The sequence below is a fragment of the Channa argus genome, chromosome 13, assembly GCF_033026475.1.
Source record: "Channa argus isolate prfri chromosome 13, Channa argus male v1.0, whole genome shotgun sequence".
NCBI classification, from domain to species: Eukaryota; Metazoa; Chordata; class Actinopteri; order Anabantiformes; family Channidae; genus Channa; species Channa argus.
The window spans coordinates 14,859,343-14,887,316 of record NC_090209.1 but is presented as its reverse complement, the minus strand read 5'-3'; the positions used below and the strand labels follow the sequence as shown (position 1 = coordinate 14,887,316).

Below are 27,974 nucleotides of genomic sequence, written 5' to 3'. Positions count from 1 at the left end.
ACTACAGCATGTAAAAGGCAAAGATCTATAAGAGAAGACCACTGTGATCCCCTATCAGCCATCATGTGGATGAGTAAGATGACAAAGCTTCTGTGGAGACAGGCCGAGAGGGCGTGGGGGACATAGGGAGGGAGGAACGGGTGGGGGTCGGAGGTGGATAAAGAGAGAGAGAGAGTGAGGCTCCCCCCTCTGAGGAGTTCTGGAAACCCTTATGGTTGTCCGGGGAGTCAGGGATTCATTGTGACGTGCCGTAGAGTCCATAACCAGCTGTTGTCTACCGTTACGGGTGCTGAGAGAGTCCAGTTCTCCTGTTGCTGTCATGGACTTGAGGGCAGTGCTGCTGTTCTTCCTCCTGCTGTCTCTGAATTGGTCCAGAGGAGCCATCATCACAGGGGTGAGTGACAGGTTTCTGCCTCTGCTCCACCCTCTTAATTCTGGTATTTTATCAGTTTTAGATTGTGATGTATCCACTGTTCAGAGGAGCATCAATTTTCAACAATTTTGGATCAGTGTCTTATTATTATTATTATTATTATTATTATTATTATTATTATTATTATTATTATTATTATTATTATTATTATTATTATTATTATTATTATTATTATTATTTATTATATTCTCTTTTCTCTTTTCTTTACACATAAAAAATTTGGTCCGATAATTGAAACGAAAAATGTTTGTATTTCTTCTAGACAAATTATTAAAATAATAAATGTACTTACAAAATTAATTATTTTTTAGTATTAGACTCCTGACTTTTGGTTTGATTTTCTCATAGACTACAGTTTTACAAAAATAACCAGATCAGTTCACTTTTCAGGATTATTTTTTAAAATCTGATTACACATGACTGACCAGAGACCGCATCCTCCTCTGCTTCAAGTTCATTGGAGGAACAAGAGGAAATTTATTTTAGTGTTGTGATTGATTTTCACTTATAAATGGATTATTGCAATGACAGGCAACGGATATAATGGTTTCCACTGCGCAAACATGACAGGGCATCATTATTTTACGTAAAAACAAAACTGATACAGTGGCATTCAAAGTCTTCCAGTGTGTCTGGCTGCTTCTTTTACCAGTCCCGGTGTGTAATGTTGCCACCTCTCTGTGTCTGTCCTGCAGGCCTGTGAAAGAGACTTGCAGTGCGGATTTGGTCTTTGCTGTGCCGTCAGTCTATGGCTGAGGGGTCTGAGGGTGTGCATCCCAAGAGGTGTGGAGGGGGATGAATGCCACCCCTTTAGCCACAAGGTGTGGGAAAATTTGACGTCACTAATCTTCCTGCATCACGGTCTCTGCTACAATCATGCACACACACAATTTGTCTGAATTCCGATTATATCATGTGCTGGCAGGTTGGCTGTAACTTTAGACAAGCTGCAGATAACTGCAGAGCTTATTGATCTACTCCACAGTGAACTGGGCAGTCAGAGCCGTTTATCAGTTTGATCACCTCGGAGGCTATAATTAGTTCTGTGAACACCACATCCATTTCTGAATTCAGACATTTAAAGGGCAGCTGGACTTTGTTGATGTTGATGAAGGATTATAAACTGTCACACTATGCTTCATCCTCTCTTTGCGCTTTCAGGTGCCCTATATGGGGAAACGGCAACATCACACTTGCCCCTGTCTGCCCCACTTAGTGTGCACCAGGTATGCAGACAGCAAGTACAGATGTACTGATGACTTCAAAAACATGGACTTTTAATTGGACCCCAAACAGTCAGATGAAGAAGAGATCCGAGTGAAGACTCGAGCGGGATGTGGATGAACAATAATTTAATCTTCACTGACTATATCTGTCATGTGTGTACTCTGCACTATAATACTTATTTCCCAATAATGCACAAGGCACATGTAGTTACCCAACTAATACGTGCGACATCAGACACTTTTTACTTAGTAATAACAAGGTTTGTCTGTAAGCTATTTGTGAACCATTCAACTATTTGCCGTTTTTTTTATATATTCATATTATGTTAATTTATTGGAGCAATGCACTTATCTTCTCAATAAAACTTTAATAACCCAGTCATGTGATACTCTACAGGTATTTTTTTCTGTGTTCAGGTTTTGTTGCTTGAATAAACATAATGTGTGTTAAGTAGTTTTAATCTGATTAAGAACGAAGGTCACAATCAAAGTTTCAGTACATTTACCTTTCAAAGCAAACTCATGCCCTTGCAATATACCGTAAGTAACATAAGGACTGATGGCATCTAAACTTTTCCAAACATTTGAGTAGTGCAGATGTCAATGAAAGGACAATTCAAGCAGAATATTTTAAAATAAACATGTTTATATGCACAAGATGATTTGAATTAATATTTCAAGAACTTTTGTAACTTAAATACAAATATATTGTTTTAATATTACTACTAGTAGTGGTACAAGTTATTAGTGTAGTAGCGTTGTTGTAGTAGCATTTGTGCAAATTTTTAACAACTGTTCCATTATTCCATTATCTTAATTGCTTAAGTAGTTCTGGGTCACTGGGTGCTGGAGCCTATCCCAGCTGTCAGTGGGAGAGAGGTGGGGTCAACACAGAGAGACATGCACAGACATGACACAAATTAACCCAACAAGCATGGGTAGAACATCAAGCCAACAGGTGGACTTGAACCGAGGACCTTCCAGCTGTGAAGCAGCAGCCCTTATTAACAATTAACAAATTAAAAACAACAAACAGGGAAATAGGTTGTATGTTCGTTTAAATACAAATAAGCATTTTATATTTTGGTATTGTTTCTTTGAAGTTGTTTACTTTTAAATTCAACAAACTTTTCTATATTTCATTTAAACTCAGTGCAAAGCGTTATTTCGTGACAGGAAATTTCACACAAGATTATGGAAAATAATTGATTTTTAATTTGAATTTAAAACTGAAATTTGATGTGTATGTAAATATTATATCTAAATATTACATTATCTTTTAAGTCTCTTATTTTGTTATCCTTTTTACAAGCCATTCCTTTGTGGGTTTTGTATCGTTATCACATAACCCTGCCCATGTAACTTGAGTTCACACCTTTGGAAACTGGTGGAAAGCTTCCCTATCAACTTTAAACAGAAGCTCTACGCATAAAAACTCCAGATCTACACGTCAACCCATTAAGTGGGTGCAGCTTTTACATTTACATAGCTTACATTATCTACCATTAAACTGTTAGATAAGAAAAGTAAATCTCCTAATCCTTAATGAACTGTTTTCTGGGATGTGGTTTTACAGTGTTCTGTTGTTGTTCAACATTAAAAAAATACATTGTTATAATACTTATGCATGAAGGTTATATCTGCAGCACAACAGTAGAAATAGTAAAACATTTCTCTGAATGAGTGGTTGTTAACTCTGCATCAAAGACAATTTCTCTAAATGTTTATTATTTTAATAATACACAAACACATAAAGCACAAGTCTACTGGTTTTCTTCTTTACAATGGTGACCTGCCCAGGATGTGCCCCACCTTCAGCTCAGTCAGCTGGGATTGGATCTAGCTCCTCCAGGGCTTTGAAGAATAGGCAGTTACTGTGTACTGTAAATGTTTCTACAAAATATTTTAACTATCGCAGAAAACGTTTTCAGTCTCATTGGTTTAATGTTATATTTGCCTCTAAATTTATCACCATATCACGTATTTCTTATCTCCAACTGATACATAGTATCAAGCTTTGTGGAAGGGCATTGTGGACACACAACCTTGATATGTTGTATATAAGGGTGAATGAATCATTACTCGTCTGAGTCCAACAGTGAAGTGGCCAACAAGATGAAGTGCCTTGTCATCCTCGTAGCCCTTGTGGCTTTTTCCGAATGCCTCGTTAGGTAAGTCTGATCTGTCTGCTTGAAAAGCAACTTATTCCATAATGTATTTGACATTTTACATCTCAATAATTTGAACTTGAACAAACTCGTCCTCTAATAATTCTAAAGGAAGGTCAAAAGGTATCTTGTTCCACTTTTACTTTAACCCCCTATACCTTGCAAAGCTTGAAGTAGCGCTTACCTTTAAATTTCTCCAAGCATAAAATGATGGACATCTGCACATTTTTTCTTTATTTACCTTTTGTGCAGGATGCCCCTGATCAAGGGGAAGACTGCCAGGCAAACCCTGCAGGAGAAAGGATTATGGGAGGAGTACAGGAAGAAGTTCCCATACAACCCAATGGTTAAGTTCACCCAGTATGGTACTGAGCCAATGACCAATGATGCTGACGTAAGTCCAGACCAGAAAGAAGGTTTAGACTTTGTTCATCTAATACTTTGATGTGTGTAGCCTCTGAAAGAGAGAGAAATGCAGTATAAGAGTGTAGATTTCAAATAATTATGTTGTAAGAAATGTGAAACATTTGATGTTTGAAATACAAACTAGATTTCAGTGTATAGAATAGATTAAGCTTCATCTCTTACTCTGTCCTCCTATCACTCTCTAGATGTCCTACTATGGCGTGATCTCCATTGGCACCCCCCCCCAGTCCTTCTCTGTCATCTTTGACTCCGGCTCCTCCAACCTGTGGGTGCCATCAGTCTACTGCTCTAGTAGTCAGGCCTGCCGTGAGTACGACTCAGACACTTCATTATTTTGCTAAACTCTTGCTATTGTGTAAAATGGACTGGTATATTTTAAAAACTTGTGGAGAGTGTTTGACTCATACAGTGGTGGAAGGTGGGTGCTTAATTATTGAACTTAATTACAATTCTGAGTTATGTTTTATGAGTATACCACTGTAAACATAGCCTTTACTGCATTTACATCATGGAGATCTTTGGCATTTCGCTAAAATGAAAGCTTGACAAACATAAACAATTCCTCTGCAGAGAACCACAACAAATTCAACCCACAGCAGTCCTCCAGCTTCCAATGGAATGGCGAGTCTTTGTCCATCCAGTATGGCACTGGCAGCATGACTGGATACCTGGGTGCTGACACTGTTGGGGTAAACAAAATGTATACTTAGACTTTAAACAGGCATAGAGTATCTGCTTTGTCTGTGAAGCTGTGACTGACACCTGTCTTGTGCGTCCAGGTGGGCGGTGTCTCTGTGGCCAACCAGGTGTTTGGACTCAGCCAGACAGAGGCTCCCTTCATGGCTCACATGCAGGCTGATGGCATTCTGGGTCTGGCCTTCCAGAGTATTGCCTCTGACAATGTTGTGCCTGTCTTTAACAACATGGTCTCACAGGGACTTGTGTCTCAGCCCATGTTCTCTGTCTACCTGAGCAGGTGTTGAAACTGGGTGGAAATCTGTTGGTTAAAACTTTTATATGTTGCAAATGACAATACATTTACATATGACTTTCATTCGTTTTTTTCTCTCCAGCAACAGTGCACAGGGCAGTGAGGTGGTTTTCGGTGGTGTTGACAGCAACCACTACACTGGACAAATCGCCTGGATCCCTCTGACCTCTGCCACCTACTGGCAGATCAAAATGGACAGGTACAAAGTAATCCATCAGTGACATGAACAAAATATTAAAGCCAAACACCAGTAACTTAAAGACTCTACCGTCTGCCGTTCTGCTTCACAGTGTTAGCATCAATGGACAGACTGTAGCCTGTAGTGGTGGGTGTCAGGCCATCATTGATACTGGTACTTCCCTGATTGTTGGCCCAACCAGTGACATCAGCAACATCAATTCCTGGGTTGGAGCCTCAACCGATCAATATGGAGATGTGAGTCACACCTTCATAGCACTTGTAAAATGATAACAGTTACACTTTCTGCTGCTAAACAGTCTTCCACTTTGTGTGATGTTCGTCTCACAGGCCTCAGTGAACTGCCAGAACATCCAGAGCATGCCCGAAGTCACCTTTACTCTTAATGGAAATGCTTTCACCATCCCTGCAACTGCTTACGTCTCTCAGGTTAGTTGCACAAAAGCTTCCACTCACACAACAGAATTTTTTTCCAGCCTTCTCATGCAGTTCTTGGGAAGTAAAATCTTTGTTTCCCTTGTTTCTCTATAGAGCTACTATGGTTGCAACACTGGATTTGGCCAGGGCGGTTCTGACCAACTCTGGATCCTGGGAGATGTCTTCATCAGGCAGTACTATGCTGTCTTTGATACACAGGGTCCTTACATTGGGCTGGCCAAGTCTGCATAAGAAAATAAAATGTTTATTTCCCAGTGAGGGGCTTGAATGTGGATTAAAGAGGTTAAAGCAACTAAAACAATGTGTGTGTTTGTGTGTCAGTTATGACTACAACCAAGATGACAGAATATATCACCACAAAAAAAAATCTGTACAAAAATCTATAGCTGTGATAGTTTTGTAGCAGTGTTGTACTTAAATGTCACAGATATAAGAATCAGTCCAGTCTGTTCATTCAATTGGTCTTGAGAGAAAACCGATCTTTGATAGATAGGATAAGAATAGATTATTGAGCGACTCTCTGAATATCATTGGGTCAGGTTTCCTCAAAGATTATAATCTAGAAGAAGAAGCTTATAAGGACAAGCACTGATACAAGAAAAGATACCCTGATGACACGATGTGACAGCTCTTGTGTTATCTCAACCTGCAAATGGACCACATTGTTGGAAAGTCTCAAACCCAGAAAAAAAACAAACACATGCAACCAACACAAAATTAGTGCTTTGATTTCATCAGATTATGTGGACAATCATGATCTTTAATGACAGTATTATTTAATTTTGTAATGCATTCAATAACTTTCACAAAAAGCACAAATTATGTAAATTTAAATGTGTACTACAGTGTTATAACACCACACCACTACATATTTAGGGACAATAAGAGACAAAAGTTATCATAAAAGTAGCAGAGACTACGATATCCTGTCACTTTTATGGTTCTAGTTCTAAAAATGTTGGAATATTTATATGTCATAATGAAACCGAATGCATTTTTTGTTAAATTATTACTTCCTGGTAAATATCTCTCAAACTGACATTATCCCTTTAAAATTGCACTAGTTTAACTATTTAACATTACATTAACCTTAGCAGCTATACATTCACAAGAATTCACTGGTTCATTGCCAGAGTGGAGTACTCCACCATCCCAGCATGCTCGGCACTCCAGGTTGAGCTGGGGGCTCCCGCTCCTGTTTTACACAGCATCAGGTTTGTATACAGCTCATGTGGTTTCTGCTGAGTTCTGAAGTCCACAGTTGTGTAAACTATGCCACTCATTTCCTGTGGGAGACAAGCTCCATCAAGAGACAGTGATGGAGGTTTGGAACAGAAACAAAATGAATTCAAGTGACAGTGAGTCACAGAGGCAACATGTTACTTGTTCAGCACTTACCCAAGCCTGTTGTTTCAATGAGTCACACACAGCTTCTTCATATTTGTCTACAAAGAAAAAAATGTCACCTTTTTACTTTCCATTCCAAAAAAAGCACAAAAGATTTTAGATAATGTTAGAAATTTTGGCAGGTTCAGATCTTTGAGATAATTAAAAGAAACTGCTCACATTTTGCCTTTACTCTGAAGCAAATAACAGCAGTCACCGATGTGATCATAATCATTACTGTTATTGTTACTATAACAGCTAGTGGCAGGCCAAAACTCCAGGAGACTCTGGAAAGGAGACAAAACATAACATTCAAATAAATATATGTATCCACAGTTGGAAAGCAGCATTTGTTCCAGTGAACAACAGAAACAAACAATCTACAGTGCAAATACCTTGGGCTGTCACTGTGGTCCTGGTTCAGAACAGGCCCAGTGGAGTCTGGGAATGCTGTGGAGGTGTCCAAAGCGTTGGTGCTTGTCGAGGTTGTAGGCTGAGACTGGCTGTTTTGAACTGAAGCTTCTGCAAAATGCAAGAAGCAGTTTAGGCTCTCTGGATTTATGGTTACAATTCAAATTGCTTTTCTATTATGTAAACAAAAAGTAAATACTGAACAAGGTTATTCTGAAAGTTAACATTTATCTTATGAAGCTGTAATAATGAAATTGATGGCACACATATAACAAATTTATAATATCCCATTAATGAAAATAGTGAAATGAAAAATACTCACCTAACACTTCAACATAGTAGTCACTGTAGATGTGGTTCTGGGTGCCCAGCACAAAACATCTGTAGTAGCCTCTATCCACAAAATGCACATTTGATATTTTGAATTCAATCCAGCCATCGTCCTCAGTTTTCGTAACTCTTCCTTTCAGTAAATCACAAGTATAGCCTGTGCTATCTAGCAGCTTCTGACATCCTCCTGGATAGAGTTTACAGCAGGACTTTTTGTAACCATTATAAAATGAAGGGAAAGTGAGTTTCAACAAAATGTTTTCAAACTCCTCAATCCTCTGCTGCCCTTCAAGATGAGTGATATCTGAAAAACAAAAATCTATTATCAGCATATCATGACATGCATTACAGAATAGAGAAGCAAAATGTGGTAGTTTGTTTTTTCTCCAGCATACCTAATAGAAGAAAAACAACAAAAATCTTCATCTTTAGCGTGACGCTCTCTGAGCCTGTACACTTTTTATTTGTTTGTTTTCTACTCTTTTTAGATGATTTTAGGCCCCTCCTTGCTCAACAAAGAAGAGGAAGTTCATCCGCTGGAGGACACACAAAAAAAGCTGCTTACAAAAAAAGGCAACCAGCCGTTTGACAAATGTTGGGGGACACTTCTGGTGTACTTCAGTTTTTACATTCACTTTTAACTGTGTTTACTGTTTCCATATTGTAGGTGTAGAGATAACATTTAGAGGTTGTGTTGTTGTTTTGGACTGTGCGTGTTTTGGTTATTGTATCAAACCCATTAGTGTTTCTGTTACAAATGCTGAAATTATAGCCTTATGATGCAATTTAAGATGACAAATTATACCTCACTGACTTTTAACTTTATCAACTCATTTGCACAAAAAATAATTATAATGGAATCTCATTTTTACATCTACTGTTATATTTTACAATATGAAGACACATTATAGATAGCGTAAATTATTAGAGCAAGCTCTGAACATTTATGAACTCTTTATATAATATAAACAAAGGTTACAGAAGTGATTTATTTGGTGTCAGCTTTCAGCTTATTAAACACTTCATATTCACAAAATCAAATCATATCCTCCATAGTGGAACAGAAGACAAAAACAGAAAAGTATGTACATTTCAATATTTAACAGAATGTTGCAATATTTTAACAATTAAAAGATCTTGTTACAGAACAAAAATAAGACTCCCTTTTCATTCATTTGAAAACTAAAATGTTCATTTGGATGCTAGTAGATGCTAGTATATTTTCTGAAACATGATATAAGCCATTTCATTTTCTTTGATAACAATGTCTTGCAAATCGAAGCAGTTGAGGCACATAAACACAAATAATTTCTTAATAATTACAGACCAATTCTGAAATGCACAGCCCCTATGATTAAATTAGAAGCAATTAGCGCAATAATCGGAATTTACAAAAAGCTGCAGATCTTATTAAACAGTGCACCCGCCCCCACACAGAAGAGAATGCTGTATGTTAACAACCGGCTGAATGCATAAATAATTTGAGGTCACTGTTACTTCTCAGCTCATATTGGTTTGGACTGGTTTTGCTCTGTGCAGATGTGTTCCCTGGTGTGTTTAAAAAGTCTATTCGTCTGTGAAGGTAATGACATCATAATGGATGCCCTGCTTCTGCAGCTGCTCCAGCTGTTCGGGTGTAGCTTCAGTGTAGACTCTCTGAGACTGCGCCATCGCTGCATCTGCTACAGCTACAAGAACAAACATGATCCACTTAGTCTGATTTATTTTCAGGTTAATTTGGTGGTTTTAAAAAAAAGTGATTTCTTCCTTTAAGGTACTGTTAAACTCATCGATAGCGGATTATTATGTATATTATCATGCACTGGTTCCCCAAAGGACCATATCTATAAATACCGCATGTGCACCTCAAAATCTCTATTATAAGACTGATATACTACATTTGCAGAAGCAAATTGTAACCATTAATTTCAATAAAGCTCAAGTGATGACTAAATATAAAACAAGTTAAGTGCAATCTGTTCTATAAGAGAACCCACTTGTGACGGCAGAATGGGCAGCAGCTTCCAGATCCTCCGGATTCACTATCTGTTGCTCTGAGCTGACAGGTAGGTACTGGATATGTCCCTCATGACTTACAGCGATCTAAACATGTAAAAACAAGAAATAGTGAGGTTTGTTAAAAGCAAAAATCTTTTACTGTAGATCACTTTAGGTTATTGGCCTTACCTGTTGCTCCTGCAGAAAGGTCCCATCATGCTCATACTGGATTATCTGGCCATCTGGCATCTGAGGGGGACATTCAGAACAACAGCAAAATTATCTTTAAACACTGTATGGAATTATCAGTTGTGGTGTTGTCTTATTAGGTGAAATACTGACCTGTATGTGGTTGCCATCAGCTACAACTACATACTCCTGAGGGATTAAGTGCTGCACTCCATCCTGCGAGATGATGTACTGGACCTGAAACATGTGATAAATAAGTTAGAATAAAAGCTAAAATAATAAACAAAACACACTGCTAAAAGTAATATAATTAATCTGATATGGCATTATTTCATATATACTAAAATATAAAATGCTAGAATCTATGAAATGACTCTAACCTCAGTCACTTGGTTTTCTCCTGTCATTAGATGTTGAACCGTCTGTCCATCTATGGTAGTTATCTGCTGGATGTAAGTGCCCTCCTCCTGATAAATATAGACACAAATGCCCTCGGTTACAAAATGCAGAGTGGCTACATACTGTCTGCAAAATAAACCCACTGAGAGTAGAGTGTTCATTTACTAGCATGTCAGGTATAGTAAGAACAATGGTACCTGGTCTGAGAGTGGCTGTTCTTGAGCTACAATGATGTGCTCCTGTCCCAGTGCCTGCAACCGCTCTGGAGTGATTACTGTCTGATGTGTCTGGAGTGCTGTTGCGCACACACACACACACGCGCCCGCGCGCACACACACACACACACACCCACACACACATTAAGTTTGAGATCATGTTTGTGAATTTGTTTTATATTAACCTATAAACAAGTTTGAAGACTAATATTTGTTAGCATGAATTACGTTTTTTTGGGACACATTTAGCTGAAAGTCTTATTTGTCTTATTTTGTGTTACGCTTCTTACACTGAAGTGTAGCCAGAGCTTCTTCATCACTATTGACTATGATGGTTTGCTGGGATGTGGTTGTACGGCTTTTGCGGGTTGGATTATCCTGATTGTGGAGACGCTCCATATGAAACTTCAAATGACCATTACGGTTAAACCTGAGATATTTCGGCAAAACAACAATCAAAGTTAAGAGCTGTGAATGTTTATTAAGACTTCCTAGTGCTAACCTAATAAGGTTTTGTGATGATTACTTAAACTCCTACCTTTGACCACAAAGTTTACAAGAAAAGGGTTTCTCGTTGGTATGGGTCATCATGTGCCGACGCAGATCTTTTTTGTTTTTTGAGGCAAAGCTGCAGTTTGGACATTTGTGAGGACGAAGATAAGAATGTTGCCCCATGTGTGCCTAAACAAAATACGGTATTAATCATTGTCAGAAAAGGCAACAAACACCTTAAAATACATGATACAAATACAAATATATACAATAAATGAAATAAGACTTTATTTAAGAAGATTGAGGTTCCTCTTTGTTGAGTTCTATCATGTAAAGAATTCAAATATGTGTGTGACTTTCAATTTGTGGTACTTACCTGTGCTTTTTCATTGCGTACAAATATTTTGAGTTATTGTGCTCATATGAGAAACCAGTCTCTTCCTAACTAAGATAATTATCTCATTAATTACCACGATTTTCATGTCAACACATTCGTCATTGCATATTATATATAGATTAATTCTCACTTTAACTGTTTTAGCTTAAATTGTTTAGGACTTAAAGAAATTCCTGGAAATCAGTGTTTTTCTTATTTTAAACTTATTGGTGTCGCGAAGAATGCGTCTACAGAATTAATGTATTAATATCCAAAGGGGAAATTTGTTTCACAGCACAAGGACAGGACAGCCATACAAGACACGAAACAATGATATCACAAACAGCAAATTCAAAGAGGATATTAAGCCAAAACGACAACGTTCCAAATACAATGGATCCTGGTGGGGTGACAGACAGAAAACAGAACTAAAGTCTTTGCAGCACTACTTTAAGAGACTCACCTTAACTTCAGGCCATGAGGTAGAAGTGAAGTCACAGTCAGGACATTTGAAAGTGTTAGGGTCCAGGTGCGCCCTCTTGTGGTTTTCCATATCAGAGCGTCCATGAAATGACTCCATGCAGATTCTGCAGGAAAACCTTTTGGTGCTGAGACTGGGAGAGTTCAAAGCAGGAGAGGCTAAAGCTTCAGTGCTCAACTGATGGAGAAACAAATGGCTAGGTCAGAGAAAAGATGTACTGGAGAATCCATCTTTGTACATATCTATAATTCAGAATTAGAAGTTTCAGTGGGTAGCTACCTCTACTTGTTGCAATACACCCTCAGACAGTGCTGAAGTAAGATAGTACTTTTCACTTTTCAGGCTGTCTGATCCGGACACTTCTAAAGCCTGAGAGGGACTGTTCTCACCACTACTGCAAAGACAACGTTAGATTGACTTTACAGACTGCTGAGATATCATCAGAGTCATCTAATGTTAAATCTGCATTCAATCTGTTTTTAATGAGGTGGGTTCTATGACATGATAACTTTCTCACTGTAACAACACACATTCACCCTAATTAGAGAAAATAAGACTTCTTGTGCTATGTTACCTGTATGCAGGGCTATGGATTTCTTCAGCAGCCTGCTCAACCACATTAAAGTCCCCCCCACTCTCATATGCTTCAATGGCAATCTGGGCAAGCTCTCCTGTTTCAGAGGTAGCTGCCTCGTAGGCCTCTTGTAGCACCGCCTCACCATTCTCTGACACGTGGAAGGTCACAACCTTTTGATTCTGTCCTTGTGTTGCGGTCACTGTACTCCATGTGCCCTTGTCCAGAGCTTTGCCATCTGACTTTAGCACTGCCACCTAAGAAGCACAATACATGTTAGCCCCCAGCTACACTTTTTTCCAAAGTAAAATGTTTTTGCTGAGTAATAGTTATAAACCCACCTGTAAGGAGTTTCCAACCAATTCTCGGGCATTACTCATGTTCAGCAGCAGGTCGAGGGCATTCTGGGCGGATAGATCACTTGATTCAGCTATGAAGAACACAAAGATGAGTTTAGCAATTTCTCTTAAGTTAACTTAGTATAATAAAAATATGATCAACTAAACTCTCAACTAAATTTTTTTAAATATAGTTGAGACACAAATATTGGGATACAGCGGAATTTTTATTACTGAAAACTGTTGGTAAAACTTGTTAGTAAAACATATCTTTTGTACAATAGTTGCTGACCTTGTTCGTAGATAATGGTGGTGTTTCCCAAAGCATCCTGGGACACTGAGGCATTTTCCATCCCCTGCATGACTTGTAGTGTTGCAGAATCTACTGCAACCTAATGAAGGGTCAAAAACTGTTATAATCTATTATCTTCAAGAGCCAGAAAACATAAGAAATGCTAAAATAAAATACAAATCGTTTCCAAAAATCTCTAACAGACTCACAATAGTGTTCGGTAAACTCTGGGTGTCCTCATGTTGTTCTTTGAGCTCCTCTATCTGCTGCAGGTTGAAGAAGGGTCTGCGTCGTTGCCTTACAGGTTCTTCAGGGTGAGCCACAGACCACTGTTCAAAAGCCTCAGGATGGCGACACTGCACGTGTAGACGCAGGTTCTTTCTATGCTTAGTCATGAAGTGACACATATCACAGGAAAAAGGTTTCTCTCCTGCAGAGATTTGCAACACAACATTCATTAAATTTATAAACTGTTAAAAGAATGAGGTGCAATGACAACAACATATCCAGTTTAAATAATGTATAATAACCTCTAGGACATACTGACCTGTGTGTTTGATTGCCAGATGGGACACCAGGAACTCCTCTTTAGAAGTGGAGTATTTGCAGTAGTCGCATTTGAAGGGTCTGTCATTTGTGTGGGACAGTTGGTGATTGAGTAGAAGCTTCTTGTTGTCACAAGTGTAGTCACAAAACTCACACTTGAACCTGTCAGATTACAAATCAAATAGTTTTAATTTCTCATACTAACAATATCAAAGTAAAATAACTTATTCTACCCTATATTGCTAACCATTGCTTTGTAACATTTATCAATTCGTTATCTTAACCACTTACCCTGTTTAAGATAAAAGTAAAAGCACAGAAAGGCCACAGCCACCAGTGAATTCCAAGTAGGGACCTTCAAGCTGTGAGGCCGCAGCGCTAACAACTCCACCACCGTGCTGTCTTTGTCACATTCATATTTTTAAAAACAGAACTCTTCCGCAACGCTTAAAAACGTCTTGACTAAGATTATTGCTTGCCTTGTACCTCACTTGTAATCGCTTTGGATAAAAGTGTTTGCAAAAATGACTAAATGTAAATCTAAAATGCTGACTGGTACAATTTTAAATAACCCAATTCTTAAATAAAGGTTTTCAATACTGACCTGCTGTCTCCAAGACTCTGAATGTGGGTCAGTAGGTGCATTTTGAATGTGTATCGCTTCTTGAAGGATTTGCCACACTGCAAAACCAGAAAACCATCATCAACAAGAGAACTGGAGAATGTCACAGTTGATAACGTCTACTGTGATGAAGTGCACACTCAAGGTTGCATGTGTGCAACCATTACGTGCACTACAATTAAGAGTAAAACCTCAAACAAAATGTGTCTCTCTATCATGTAGAAACATGTGATCATCATCTTTGTCCATTGTATCTTTGTCCATTGTAATAGTGTGTTTGTCTCTTAAATTGAAAAGTGTTAATGAAAACTAACAGTTATTGCTTTCTGACCTTATCACACATGTGTGGTTTCTCTGAGCTGTGGGTCTTCATATGCTGGGTCAGTCTTTTTTGCATGGGGTAAACCCTGTGACACACAGGGCAGGGGAACTCTGACACCTTTGGTACCTGCAAGAATTAGCACAACAGAAGGAGTGCTGACAAATTAAGGGTTTTAAAAGAGCAGGAATAAACTGCTACATACGTTTGTCAGAAAAATACTAGAATATAATTTAATAATAAGAATCTTACCATCTCTGTCTTCCTTTTTCTGTGGAATTTAAAAGAAGATTAGTAACATTACTTAAATTAGTAGAAATATCTGAAAACTATCTTGTGTATGATGAAAACTATATTTTATGCTTTATCTATGTTGTTTGAACAACTTACTTATCTTTGTTGTGCACTGCTGAGTGGCGAATAACATCTTTCCTGTACACACTTGTGTAATCACACTCCTCACACTTAAACGGCTTGGTGCCCTCATGATTGAACATGTGTTCCTGAAAAAAAGAGTTGCAAGATTTTTATAATTTATGTATGGAAATTGATATTAATCTTAATGTTACGTCTGGTTTTACTGTAACTGACCTTAAGTGAGGACCAGCGCTTACAGCGATAGTTGCATTGGAGGCACTTAAAGAGCTCTGGGTCATTGCCTTCATGAGAGTCTACGTGGAATCGCAAATCTTCTTGAGTAAGGAAGCGTGAGCCACAGATCCAGCAGTTGTGGGGTCTCAGGAGTGGTTTGAGGGATTTATAGTATCGACTGAAAGATAACGGTTACAAATAAGGTATTAACTTGTTCTGAAAGTTATATAATGCAATTATTAATAATTTAATACTTACTTTCGATTTATATACTTCTTATACTTCTTGCGAAGAAAACGCTTAGAGGGCCTGCCTCGCTTCCTTGGGAAGAACTCCTCTGGCTGTGTGTTGGATGAGGGGTCTTTGTTTTCCGAGTCTGATTGGCTTATTGCTACTTCAGGATTTTCTCCATCGGTCACCACAGCAGGACCATTGCCTAACCCAGAAGAGCTTGCTTCTTCAGGTAAACTAGCATCAGCCCTAACCCTGGAACTCTTAGCTATACTTTCTGCTTCTGTAACAGACGTAAAAAGAAGGAAGCTATATAACAAACTAACACATGCATTTTGTAACATATGCTTTCCTGTGCAATGATGGGCTGTTTTTGGTTTTGCTCTGTCAACTTGAAACTCACCTTTGCTACTGTAGCCTTCTTCTAATAAGCTATACTTCCTTGGACGGCCAACCTTACGTCGAGGACGACCTTGAGAGGAAGAGGAAATAGGAGGGGCAGGCTTCTTCACAATGGAAGGTGGTTTTGCTTCACAGCTCTCATCAGCTGGGTTATAGTCACTATCCTCTGTTGGTGAAAAGAAAACCAGAGCCACAAAATACCTACAGTAAATATGATTCTTACCCCGTGAATGATTCACTAACTCGAACAAGTACAGATGTTGGGATTGCTAAATGAAAGTCCTAACTAACCTTCAGGATCATCAATGGCACCAGCATCAACTATATCATCCTCTTCCTCTTCTGCCTGTTGGGGCTCAGCTTCCTTCACTTTGGCTGCCTTCCTCTCTTCAGCTTGCGCCCTCTCAGCCTGGCGACGGGCCAATGTCTCACTTTTAGGAGGCCTTCCACGTTTACGTTTCCTGGTGGTTTTTACCTCACCTGGTGGTTTGAAGTGTTTGTCTCTCATGTGGTTGATGAGGGTGTCTTTGGAGGCACTCTTGTATGGACACATCTTACACCTGAACTGCTGCACAATCACTACCTCCATCATCTCCTCCAGCTCAGCTAGGTTTGGTGGTCGGTCCCCTGTTCCTTCCACCACTGTTGAGGTCTCCATCTCCCTCACTATTCTAACTTGATTCACAGGACCTTGGGAACCCTGAGGCTCATTTTGGCTGGGTGAACACTGTTGAGCCTGTTCAGGCTCTGCATTAGAGTTGTATGTCCCACTACTGCTGATGTAGGGCCCAGGCTGGCTCTCACTACACTCCTGTGCCTCTGCAAGCCTGCCTGAGCCTGCTGTGTCAACCAGAGGCTGGTCCGATGAGGAGCTGTCATCAACATAGCGAGAGGTCTCAGGAACATTCCTGCTTTCCATGTAACATGAATGCTGGGGCTGCTGTTGGGAGTGCTGTGGCTGATCTGGATCCTGGTTCTGCTCGTCTTCTTCATCGTCATCGTCATCATCATCCCTTGCTTGATACTGAGAACAACCCGGTTGCTCAGAGTCTGCAGCTGCAACACATTCTCCGCCATACTCTGAACCATACTGCCGACTTGTTTGTGTCCGGTGGTCTGCACTACTGTCAATGTAACTTCGTGAATGATGTGGCTGCTCTCCATCATCCACCCCACACTCTAGATACCCAGCGCTCCCCTCCACCACATAGTGACCCTGGCTAATAGGATTTGAATCAGCTCTACTGCATCCCACATATCCAGGCAGGTCCTGGTCACTGTTATCACCACTGTAGTCAGGAAAGCCTGACTGGGAGCGCGTCTGGTCAGGTTCCTCACCTGAACACTCTGCATAGAAAGATGAAGACTCCCCTGTCTGGTCTGGACCATCTGCACTGCAGTCCATGTACTGAGAAGGGTGGGAGTGCTGGGGTTGGTCAGGCTGACTGCTGCTGTCCTCTGGGTAACCTGAGTGTCCTGGCTGATCGTCAGGTTGATCAGGTTCAAGGTGGCCCTGCAGGTCTCCCTGGTCCAGACAGGTGGATGTGGGTCCTTCAGCGAGAGCGTCTATGGCTATACGATTGGACAGGGCCGAAGATGACATCTGGGCTACCATAGGAGCACCTACAGCATAGTAGATAAATACATTTAGATGGCATGTACACAAAATATTAATAAGGATTCCCAGCAAATCAAATGGTTACAAACTTATTTTCAGAAGTCATTAACACTTAAAATGGGCTAAGGAAATAATATGACAATAGTTACACCATTACCATCATCTGGACCTTGTAATATAAGATACTGGGTTGTTTCTGCACCCCCATCTTCGGCACTGGTCACAGCTATGCAACCTAATGGACAAGCAGTGGACAGGTTTGAGTATCTGCTATTTTACTGCCCACGGATCAACATATTTAAATTTGCTCAGTCAGACACAAAAGAAAGTGAAGTAGCAGAGAAAATACCGTTCATGATGTCAGGGCCAATGGTAGACTCTATGATCTTGTCAATGGCAGACCCCAGGTCTGATGATGTTGAAGCAGTTGAGTCAGAAACCATCATGCCACCATCTGACACAGCACTGGAGTGGACTAGCACTTGGGCTGACTCAGACACCAGTACTGACTGAGTCACTGTGGAGACGCTGGACACGCTGGTGGACTGGGCCACTGAGGAGGAGTCAGGGAGGTGAACCGATGAAATTCTAATGTCTGTACTGGAACTGGTCTCTGGGATAAACACCTTAATAGGAAGGAGCAAGAATATGATAGTGATATCAAGACAAAGCCTTGATTACTACATTGGGTTTTGTTGCCTTGAATATTTTCTCCCACATGTTCAAAGAAAGTCATATTTATTTAAGCTGAAAAACTTACAACAAGTCCCTCAGAACTCTGTCCCACGTGGCAGTCAGACTCTGGGGCCTGTATGTGAGGAGCAGCAGCATCACTGCTGTCGGCAGACATGGCCTCTGAGGTCTCCATGCCCATGCCACTTTCAGATGGCTCCTCCATTCCTGAGGGGCCCGCATCACTGCTGCTCTCCACCTCATTCTCCTCTGAATCCATATCTATTCATAAAATGTATCATAAACCTATAATAGTTATAATGGGTGTGCCAAATGTAAAAAAATTAAGTATAATTACTTCAAGTCAAATGTGTTAAAAGATTAACACATCTCATGTTTAGTGCCTTGGTGGGCTGCCCTAAGATTATTTGTAGACTCTTAGATATTTTATAGGCCCAGCTTATTTGCAACTGGATAAACAGCAAAGTATGGATAAGTTCTATAACATACAGTCTGAGTTTCGACACACACAGAGATCCGGGACAGAAAAAGCTTGTCCACCTTTCAAAGTGGTGATAAAAGTACAGTAATAATAATGTTGAAATAGGAAACACACACAAAATAGAGAAAGTAATGTTATTTTTCCCAAAGGTAACTGTTAAGCCTTAAAGATGGGCAACCCTGTCTAAATGAACTCTGGGGATGTGTGGGTGGTCTGGTGTCTTTTATGTGCATTGTGTTGTACCAACTATGGGTTTGTGGGAGCGAAAACATGTAATGCCAAATAAAGTTCACATGAAAACGGTTACTGTCCAAACACAAACATTAAAATGAACGTTTATTGAGATGTTACTTGTTCTCAACTACACCTTATGGGTGCCATTCTAAAGCATTTCCTCCAATTTTAGTGATACTTTTTCTATATTAACCTCGTTAGAGTTGTGGAGTTTGATAGTAATTACGTAATACTTTTGTTTTAAAAACGTGCACCATTCCTTTTAAGCGTCTCCTTGCACATGTAGGTTTTGTATTCGGCCTTTTGCGTCTGCTCATACTAACGTTGGCTAACGTTGCGTGGTTTCCACTCAAAAGATGTTAATGCTGTCGTAACGTTAAGTCACCGCGGTGTGAACATAAGCCGCTCATGTTTTCTTTGTGATCACACAAATGATAACAGTCTCGTTAAGATAAGTTAATTAGAAACTTGATGCTGACGGAAATTGAAGTTAGCTCACAATTAACCACACCAGCTAACGTTAGCTCTTAGATGGCTAACCAGCTTGTTTTCAAGTCACTATCGTGTTCGAACATGCTGAAAAAACACATGAAATGCGTCACACTTAAACGATGTTCGCTTTGTGATTGACTAGCACGTCACTATAAAAAGAGCGTGTCATTTATGTCACAAAGTAGGCATGTCAGCTATTACAACCTCCAAAACAACATGTTAACTAGCTTCTTTAAACGGGCCTAGCTGCCCCTGTTCCTGCCTGCTCCGCGTCGCCATTTTACACCAGGCAGCCGCTTTTACACTCAGGCATTCTGTGAGCTCTACTGGGGACCTCGCGGGCCTCATCTGCGGCAGACCGCCCAAATTCTCTCCCTGAAGAAAATGTAAACAATTTCTTTGTCCGCCATTAGAATCAACACGTTTTTTTCTTACCGTGTATTTTCGAGTAGAGAGGTTTCCTTAAGTGTGGGTTCGCTAAATAGAACAGCAATTAGTAACCGATAATTGTTGCTTCATTCTAGTCGGGCGCCATGAGTATCTCCTTGTTTCCTGTCCGCGCAACCGGATCTTATTTATTATTTTTTGCCGAAAGCATGCCTTTTGTTTAAACACATATTAATATATTCATATTATATTTAACAGTTTGCATACACTAATAGTTTGGACGATAAACGTAGCTGGAGATAATCGGTAAATGTAATGCTTGTAAACACTAAGTGGACTATTGTTTCTAGAGGAAGACGTATTACTCAACTGGATGCGGAGTAATATGCATTCATAACCGCTAAGGGAAGACTTAACTTAGTTAACATTAAACGTTAGATACGATCAAAAGTAATAAAATAACATTTATCTTTCTGTAACGTTCTGTAATCCAGTGTAATTTACTCGCATTTACTTGTCAATAAAATTTTTGCTGATTTAACAAGAACATGTTGTTGAAGCATCTATACCCGTTCGAGGAAAGAAAGTCACTTGACGTTCTCTAACGTTAATAGAAATGTGAGTAATACTTTATTCTCAGAGATAAATTATACTATAAATCAGGGCAGTTTTATAATTTTTTTCAATTTGAAAAAATCAATGTCAATTGTCAGTCAATTTATCAAGTGTTCTTTGTAACAACTGAGACATGTTTTTGTACTTCTCTTGGAATGTTTATTGCATTTAAAGTCTGAACTTTAATACAAAACATAGCATTATAAATAATTTCAGTATAGAAGACATGCATTGTCTTCCAGTGCAAGTGCTTTGAAGCCATTTCAGAAATATACACATACAAACAAACCAGCTTTAGGACACACAGACATAAAAAAAATATTAGACTATACTATAAACTATAAATAATAAAATATTCCAATACTGTTAAGAGTCTGAACCTGTCAGACATAAAGAAATTATTCAGCAAATCTGGAATTTGATCCAGACAGCTTTTGAGAATAATTAAGTTGATTGTTATTCTCAGGTCAATATATTATGAGTTCACAGATTAAAGTTGTGCCAAGGATTGCAATTTGCTTTCCTGAATTGGCCCACATATTTATTTTTAAGGACAATGTATTTTTTGGAATTGGCCAACATCAACTATGGCCAATTATTCAGATCCCTGAAAGCACACATACAACAGGCACTACGCACAAATACTGCATCACAATCTCCCTGACATATGCACAAGGAAAGCCACACCACCACCTTACAAACAATTTCCAGCTCATTCTTGTGCAGTCATTTGCTCAGTAGTAAGAGGCAGATGGTTCAGAGCACTTGAGGACGTCATATTTCACATAGCCAACACGGTCAATCTGCTTGCGGGAATTCATACGCCAGTAGAAGCGATCTCTGCAGAAGTAGATGTGACCTGTAGCAGAAATATTGAAATTAAATAATCTATGTAGATTGGGTGTCTCAAGTCCATCTATCCAGCTCTCCATTGCTACAGCATTTACTGGTTTTGATTAAAGGTAAACAAATATATAAAATGGACAGATCATTTACCTTTATACAGGAATACATCATGAGAATCATTGGGGACGCCTCCAAACATGACATCTGTGAATCTGGGGTACCCTTGATCGATGTTCTGGTCCTTCACATTTAACCTATGTTGATCAGACACAAAAACGTAGCAGGGAATGTCATTAAAAGTGCCAAAAAATAATCAGTAACCCCCATCCTAAATTACAAACTTTTATAATGTTGTAAAAAAGTTATTTGAGCAGCCAAGTTGACAGAGAAGCCACAGTGTAGGTGGGGTTTAGCTGACTTGTTAAAAGACAAATTAGTCAAAGACCAGTAGGTTGAATTCTAGCTTATGATCTCCTAGCAACAAGCATGCTTTCTAAACCGGCTTCAGATTTCCAGATTTAAGTCTGCACAAAAGTAACTCACCTCCAGACGTTCTCCCCACTGAAGAGCAGCACTTTGCCATTCCCTCTCTGAACTGCTCCCTCGATCTTCTGAATATTGTTAGGGAGACCAAGCTTTTCTATGCTGCGGGGACCCAGAACACTTTTCCCTGTGTACACCCAGAATCGGGTCCCTGTTTAAGAAGAAAACAAAATTATAGCATACTATGAAGCTTGTCTGGAGCTTTGGATAATGTGATAATGCCCTATTGTATATCTACACTTCATGAACACAGTTTACCTGAGAAAAAGTACAATTTCTTGGTTAGAAGGTCTTCAAAAGCAGTGTCAATGACTGCTGGCAGAGCTGGCCACCTCTCAGAAATAGGAAATGGTCCGCTGACAACCCCAGCATTCCTGCTGGACTTCTTCCAGTAAAGTCTGTTAATCAGTACAAAAAAATTAACACAGTTTTCTACATGTTGTCAGATTTATTTTTGTTACAAAGAGGAGTAGGCTGATTAGTTTACCCGGCTTTGAAGAAATGTAGTTCTCCCTCAATCATGGTGATGGCGTCAAATTCTGCCACATTGCAGGCATCTTTGGTTGGATCCACAGGCCGTGTGGTGGTTGTGGTGGTTGGTACAGTGGTCTGAGGTTCTTTTGTGGTGACAGTCTCCTCAGGGTCAATGTAGGGAGTGGTGGTTTCAGGCTGAGGTGGGGTGGGACCAGGGCCTGTGCCGCTTCCTGAAAATAGATGTTAGCAGTGTTAGTTGAGAGAAACTCAAGTTTAAACTTTTTGATGTGAGTTAGTTGAAATCAATTTGTCGTGTCCTCACCATAGAGAAACTGAATGCCTTCAATGTCATCTTTATGCAGGGAGAATTTTTCCACATAACTGTACATGGGGTACATGAGAGCATCTCTAATGTTGGAGTGATCCAGGCCAAGGGCATGCCCAAATTCGTGAGCTGCCACCAGGAACAGACTGTAACCTGGAACACATACAGCAAGGAATATTATTTAACGAAAGACTGGAGTAAATACCTATCTGTTACTGTCTTTATTTATACTAGTCACGTTATTTATGTTACATATTAGTTTCTCACCTTTGTCTGGACAGAAACCCCATTTCTTGTCATCATCATAGTTGTCAGTGGTACTACACCACAACTTGCCGTCTCCTCGACCCTCACTTGTGCAAGCATCATATGTCTCACCCAGGAACACAAAGGGGAAGTGGCAGGGCTCTCCCTCAGAATTTCCACCAATTACAGCAGTGTCTGATCAAACATAGACAGTACCAACCACAATAAGAAAAAAAAAGACACGGGGTAGTACTGGATAACCTTTATGCCTTTTTTTGCTGTCACTCACCACGACTGGGACAGAATCCATATTTTATGTCTTTGTCAAAGTTGTCTGTTGTGGCACACCAGCGGTACTCGTCACTGCGGCCGTCTGTGGTACAGCTGTCATATTCTTTTCCCAGAAAGATGAAGGGGAAGACGCACTTAGCCCCATCAGCATTTCCCCCAAATGTGTATAGAACTGCCAGGGTGAGAATAAGAGCCAAAGATTAGAAGGTGAAGTAACTCAACATGTCACAAAAAGCAAATACCCTTATATGGGTGATCTTTGACCTGTCAAGCTTACGTTCACTTGGGCAGAAGCCATATTTCTTGTCTTTGTCAAAGTCAGCTGTGGTAGCACACCATGGAAGGTTGTCTGAACGGCCATCAGTGGTACAGGTGGTGTAGGATTTGCCCTCAAAATTGAAGGGGAAGTGGCACATGGCACCATCTGCATTCCCATAACGAGTCTTCACAGCTTAGGGTACAGAAAATGTAATTGAGTTAATGCAGTGCATAAAGTGAACACTAGGTGGAGACTACATGACGTGAATTGTTGAAGAGGGTATATTCAGTTTCTTGGGTCTGATTACCTGGTCCTTTCCCCAGGGTCCAGTATTCATCATCGTCAAAGTGGGCATCTCCCTGTACACCCTCACCAGGGGGATAAGCATGAGCAAGAAGCCCATCCTTACCATCAAAGGGGTAGGGGTCTCCATGGTCTGAACAAAAAAATTAAATGACACATCAGTTTTTAAATTTAGACTTATAACTTACAAACTTAGAAATAAGCTATGTGACATAAGTATGAGACTAACTGATCACCCTAAAAGCACATACCAGCTTTTCCAAATGATATCATGATGTCAGCTGTCCCCTCAAAGAGACGGGTAAAAGTCAGGGGAGTCACATCCCGCCACACCTTGAAGGCTCTGGCAAAGGCATCATCAATCAGAGAGCTCTCCATGTCGGGGGAATAGTTAATGATCCTGTAGAGAATAGCAGAATGACATTTATAATCATTAATGTCAGGAAAGTTACATGAGGTATCACACCCTGTCTTTTGCTGTCTCTTGTCTTGCTGCTTGTTGCTGCTTTTTCTCTCTACTCACCTATAAGTGATGTCGTTATGGTCCCATTTGAGATCTCCTTCAAAGGTTTGGTAGTTGGCCACATCAGGAACCCCACAGCGAGGCTGTTTCATGACGTCCAGGGTCGCCTTATCCAGTACTCCTGTTTCTTCCAGCCCCATCTGCCTCTGCATCCTCTTCAAAGCTTTGTTGGTGGACACCATAGACTGGAAGCCACTGCGGTGCTCGGTTTGTAAATAGCCAAACTTCTTCAGATAATTCTAGAAGAGAACATTACAAAGCAAATCAGTGAGTCTCAGTAGAGGATTAAATCTTAAAGAAAACGATATAGTGGCTCCCTAAAAGGTCAAGTGTTGTTTAGAAATCAAATTAAATTCTGTCCCCATATTTTCGTGACACCTACTTCAGGTTAACATTTTCTTTTTCATTAACCTTATAATAGGAATCCCAGTGCAGGGAATTACATTCCTCACAGCTTGAGGAATGCACACAAAATGAACCATCTGCTACTCACTTCTGCCAGCTGCGAATCAGATATGTTTCTGACGAGGTCACTTGGGAAGGTGACAAAGGTGGACTTGAGGGGATGGCTCCATCCATCCTGCACGCTTATACCCAAAACTACACCCACAACTAAAGCAGTAAAGAACCTCATGATGAGATCTTACTGTGTATTGCTGCAAAATTTTAGTGAAAAAATAGGATCAGTTAGAGAAAAGAAATCAAAGTTTATCTCCTGCAGATCAGCAGTGGTTCTCTGCTTTCTCAGTGTTGGCTTCCCTTTGTTTTGACTGCTGACTGCTGTTGTTGTCTCCCTACTTTGTGCCCTGGGTTAGGGTTGTGGACCTTGTATTTATACATAAAGTCTTAGTCCCTTAACCATGTTCCCGCCTACTACTAACCTCAACCCTCCCACATACATCTTGCAAACTGTCTTGGTTGAATGGACGAGGGGAATTTCCAAAATATCCACATTTAGCTTTGCCTAACAGAGAATGAGTGGTAATTATTTGTTTTTCTTTTTTTGGGGCGGTGTATTTCAGGTTTGGTATTGCCTAATAATGGAAATGATGGATAACTAAGCTAAATTATTATTGTTCCATTGATCTTATTGCAATAAATTAATGCATTCTGCTTGACCCTTGCAATCTATCAATGAAATAACATTATAAGTATCATAATATCTTAATAATTGACATCATATAAACTCAAGCAAAAGTTTTTAGAAAAAGGATCAGGTGAGAGCATAAACACAGTGCTTAGATGCTCTGTGTTGCTGTCATTCCTTTAATTCATAAGAAAAAAATTTTAAAATGTATTTTTGCATGAGCACAACACACTTATCATGGGACCAGCCAGACTGGTCCCAGGTTCTGTTATTTCTGTGCTTCTTCATATTAAAAAAGGTTTGTTTCCACTTTTTCCATAATTAGAAAATTTTGTTTCCTCTTTATCTAAAGTTGTATAGTGTATAACATGGCAAAGTAGGTCAAGCCATAACAAAAGATCCTCAAAAAATAGAAGAATTTAAAATGTCTTTCTTTAATTAAATATAGTCTGTATGATTTGAAATGATATGCCACACAGTATTGTTGTTCGCTTAATATGGCTGGATTTAGCTGGATACAGCAAGAAATTACCTCTTTCATCATCAATAAACACTGTTGGTGATGCAGTATCTGCTGTTATAGGCCCAGCCATTAACAATGACTTCCCCTTTTGTAATGTGTAACCAAATGTTTCTACATCTTTTCTACAATGAGGATTTCATGTCTCTGTGTCTCATACACATCTCTGTTAAGTAACTTTTCCCATGTTAAAAAACAAATGACAAAACACAAACATCTTTATCTTTTATTTTAAAGGACATTTGTGTTGGCTAATCTGTAATTTTCAGAATAAACACTATGCAGAATTGTGTTTGTGTGCTGTACATTTGTTGATATTTTGGGTTATGTGTCAGCTTGTATGTCTTATCGAGCGATTCATGATTCATTGCTTTCCCACATAAATGACCAAAGCTGCAGATGAGGGACTTTTTGCAGTAAGCACACTGCTGACATTGTTTCCTACCCTACAAAAATGTTTATTTAATTGCTCCATTGCATTTTCAAATGCAGTGGACATTTTAACATTTTAACCAATGAGCTACATTAAAATTTTAAATTTAAAGTAAAGAGGGAATATCCTGCCAAACCCCTGCAGAGTAATATTTTTCTAAATCACACATGAGGTTACAAAATACTTTCCTCAGTTGACACAAATTTATTTCAATTGTAGTACTGCAACATATTAAGTGCACATCCTTTCTCACGCAGATTCTTTTGTGACATGCCTTTTATGGTAAAGGAAATCTTGCAATGATCAATGTCCTAATTAAGAGGTGATGTTTTTCACTTGTGGTTGATGAGAAATATATCCTTCCTTATGATTAAATTTCCTGTTCCTGATCTGGTTGATACATCACATTTAGACACATGCATCATTCATCCCCCTTTACCTCACCTAATATTGGCATACCTAAGAAATGTTCTCTTACTTAATTAACCACTTCTGCTTTTTCGTAGTTGTCATTTTCTCACACATATTCAAAATTTTTCTCTCTTAAATACATATATTTTGCATATCTACAATATCACAAGTCCCTGTCATCACAGGAGCAATAATTAAATAATTAAAATCTTCTATAAATTTTCTCAGTTTAGAAAACACACATACCTCACAATGATGTTGATAGGTCAAAACACATTTGGCCTTAAGAAGTACTCACAATTTAAATTTCCTGCATTTAAGATGCTTTTATCATTTGCTTACTCTCATTTGAAATGGATGTTACCCACATCATATTCTCAGCAACAAGCCCAACACATTGTTGGAGTTGAAAGGTAAATCCACATAAACTGAAAAAAAAAAAAAATACTTGCGTGTAGACATTCATAACAAACCTTTGAAAAGAACACAAAATAAACACCAGGTCCATTTTAGGCACATTGCACAAATTTGTATTACATGGGCAAATATTTTTACACATTTCATTCAAGCTAAAGCAGCACTGATGAGCTTTAAATAGAACACTGGGCACAAGCCCTCTTTTATTTAATGTAAGATTTTATGCTTATTCAGCCACAATCATTATTTAGTTATTTCTGTTTATATGCGTCTCCTCAGCAGATCCCTGGGTCTCCTCTGAAAACATCTGCCACTGATTTTACACGGCGTCAAAGCCTAATGAATATGGCTCCATGCATTTAAACATAATGCCACATTTCATTTGGTTTTGCCACTTTGCTCCCAAAAAGACGTCTGGCAAAGAACCTGGAAAAATACCCTTTTTTTGTGGCATTCCTCTCAGAATTGGCCTGAATCACAGCACAGCTTTTTGGCTCACACCATGCAACTGTGTGAAGGGTCAACTGCGTCATCAGAGAACTGGATAATACCATAGAGCAGCACACACATAAGTGGGCACAACAGTAAAATGTAGGACCAGAAATTGTCATATCTGGTGCAACACTGAGAAAGGCAGAATATCACAACATTCTTTTGCATATCTCAGACATGATGTGAATGTAGCCATTTTATTGTCTTGAAAA

General features: G+C 39.3%; 3 protein-coding genes across 3 annotated transcripts; 2 read left to right on the top strand and 1 right to left on the bottom strand.

Moving 5' to 3' along the window:
* The first annotated feature begins 176 nt into the window (after window positions 1–176).
* prok1 (prokineticin 1) lies at window positions 177–2,032 on the top strand. Its single transcript, XM_067527858.1, has 3 exons — window positions 177–394; window positions 1,129–1,254; window positions 1,595–2,032. The coding sequence occupies exons 1-3, from the start codon at window positions 320–322 to the stop codon at window positions 1,712–1,714; spliced, it is 321 nt and encodes a 106-aa protein (XP_067383959.1). The 5' UTR covers window positions 177–319; the 3' UTR covers window positions 1,715–2,032.
* Window positions 2,033–3,678: 1,646 nt separating this feature from the next.
* On the top strand, window positions 3,679–6,181 carry LOC137140254 (pepsin A-like). The gene is made up of 9 exons (XM_067528492.1): window positions 3,679–3,830; window positions 4,080–4,221; window positions 4,439–4,559; window positions 4,824–4,942; window positions 5,033–5,229; window positions 5,327–5,443; window positions 5,535–5,679; window positions 5,773–5,871; window positions 5,974–6,181. The coding sequence occupies exons 1-9, from the start codon at window positions 3,730–3,732 to the stop codon at window positions 6,109–6,111; spliced, it is 1,179 nt and encodes a 392-aa protein (XP_067384593.1). The 5' UTR covers window positions 3,679–3,729; the 3' UTR covers window positions 6,112–6,181.
* Window positions 6,182–6,980: 799 nt separating this feature from the next.
* Window positions 6,981–25,045, bottom strand: znf335 (zinc finger protein 335). Its single transcript, XM_067526297.1, is given in 46 exon segments — window positions 6,981–7,166; window positions 7,279–7,325; window positions 7,447–7,553; window positions 7,662–7,788; window positions 8,000–8,311; window positions 9,576–9,695; window positions 10,005–10,110; window positions 10,195–10,254; window positions 10,348–10,431; window positions 10,575–10,661; window positions 10,791–10,888; window positions 11,099–11,238; window positions 11,347–11,489; window positions 12,140–12,334; window positions 12,437–12,551; window positions 12,732–12,988; window positions 13,073–13,161; window positions 13,362–13,461; window positions 13,571–13,791; window positions 13,909–14,069; window positions 14,512–14,588; window positions 14,861–14,977; window positions 15,101–15,119; window positions 15,239–15,351; window positions 15,440–15,617; window positions 15,698–15,953; window positions 16,074–16,238; window positions 16,364–17,695; window positions 17,848–17,925; window positions 18,040–18,316; window positions 18,451–18,644; window positions 19,658–19,674; window positions 20,026–20,142; window positions 21,400–21,451; window positions 21,589–21,692; window positions 21,982–22,132; window positions 22,240–22,379; window positions 22,469–22,685; window positions 22,778–22,933; window positions 23,048–23,221; window positions 23,316–23,489; window positions 23,595–23,768; window positions 23,884–24,012; window positions 24,131–24,279; window positions 24,403–24,641; window positions 24,896–25,045. Coding segments are annotated over 46 exon segments (7,680 nt in total). The 5' UTR covers window positions 25,037–25,045; the 3' UTR covers window positions 6,981–6,995.
* Window positions 25,046–27,974: the final 2,929 nt, after the last annotated feature.

What these genes read in the sequence shown, in the direction of transcription:
- prok1 (XM_067527858.1), top strand. Translation starts at nt 320, where the DNA reads ATGGACTTGAGGGCAGTGCTGCTGTTCTTCCTCCTGCTGTCTCTGAAT. An exon ending in GAGGAGCCATCATCACAGGG is followed by an intron (nt 395 to 1,128) that starts GTGAGTGACAGG and finishes TCTGTCCTGCAG; the next exon opens with GCCTGTGAAAGAGACTTGCA. An exon ending in GCCACCCCTTTAGCCACAAG is followed by an intron (nt 1,255 to 1,594) that starts GTGTGGGAAAAT and finishes TTGCGCTTTCAG; the next exon opens with GTGCCCTATATGGGGAAACG.
- LOC137140254 (XM_067528492.1), top strand. Translation starts at nt 3,730, where the DNA reads ATGAATCATTACTCGTCTGAGTCCAACAGTGAAGTGGCCAACAAGATG. An exon ending in TTTTCCGAATGCCTCGTTAG is followed by an intron (nt 3,831 to 4,079) that starts GTAAGTCTGATC and finishes CCTTTTGTGCAG; the next exon opens with GATGCCCCTGATCAAGGGGA. An exon ending in TGGGTGCTGACACTGTTGGG is followed by an intron (nt 4,943 to 5,032) that starts GTAAACAAAATG and finishes TTGTGCGTCCAG; the next exon opens with GTGGGCGGTGTCTCTGTGGC.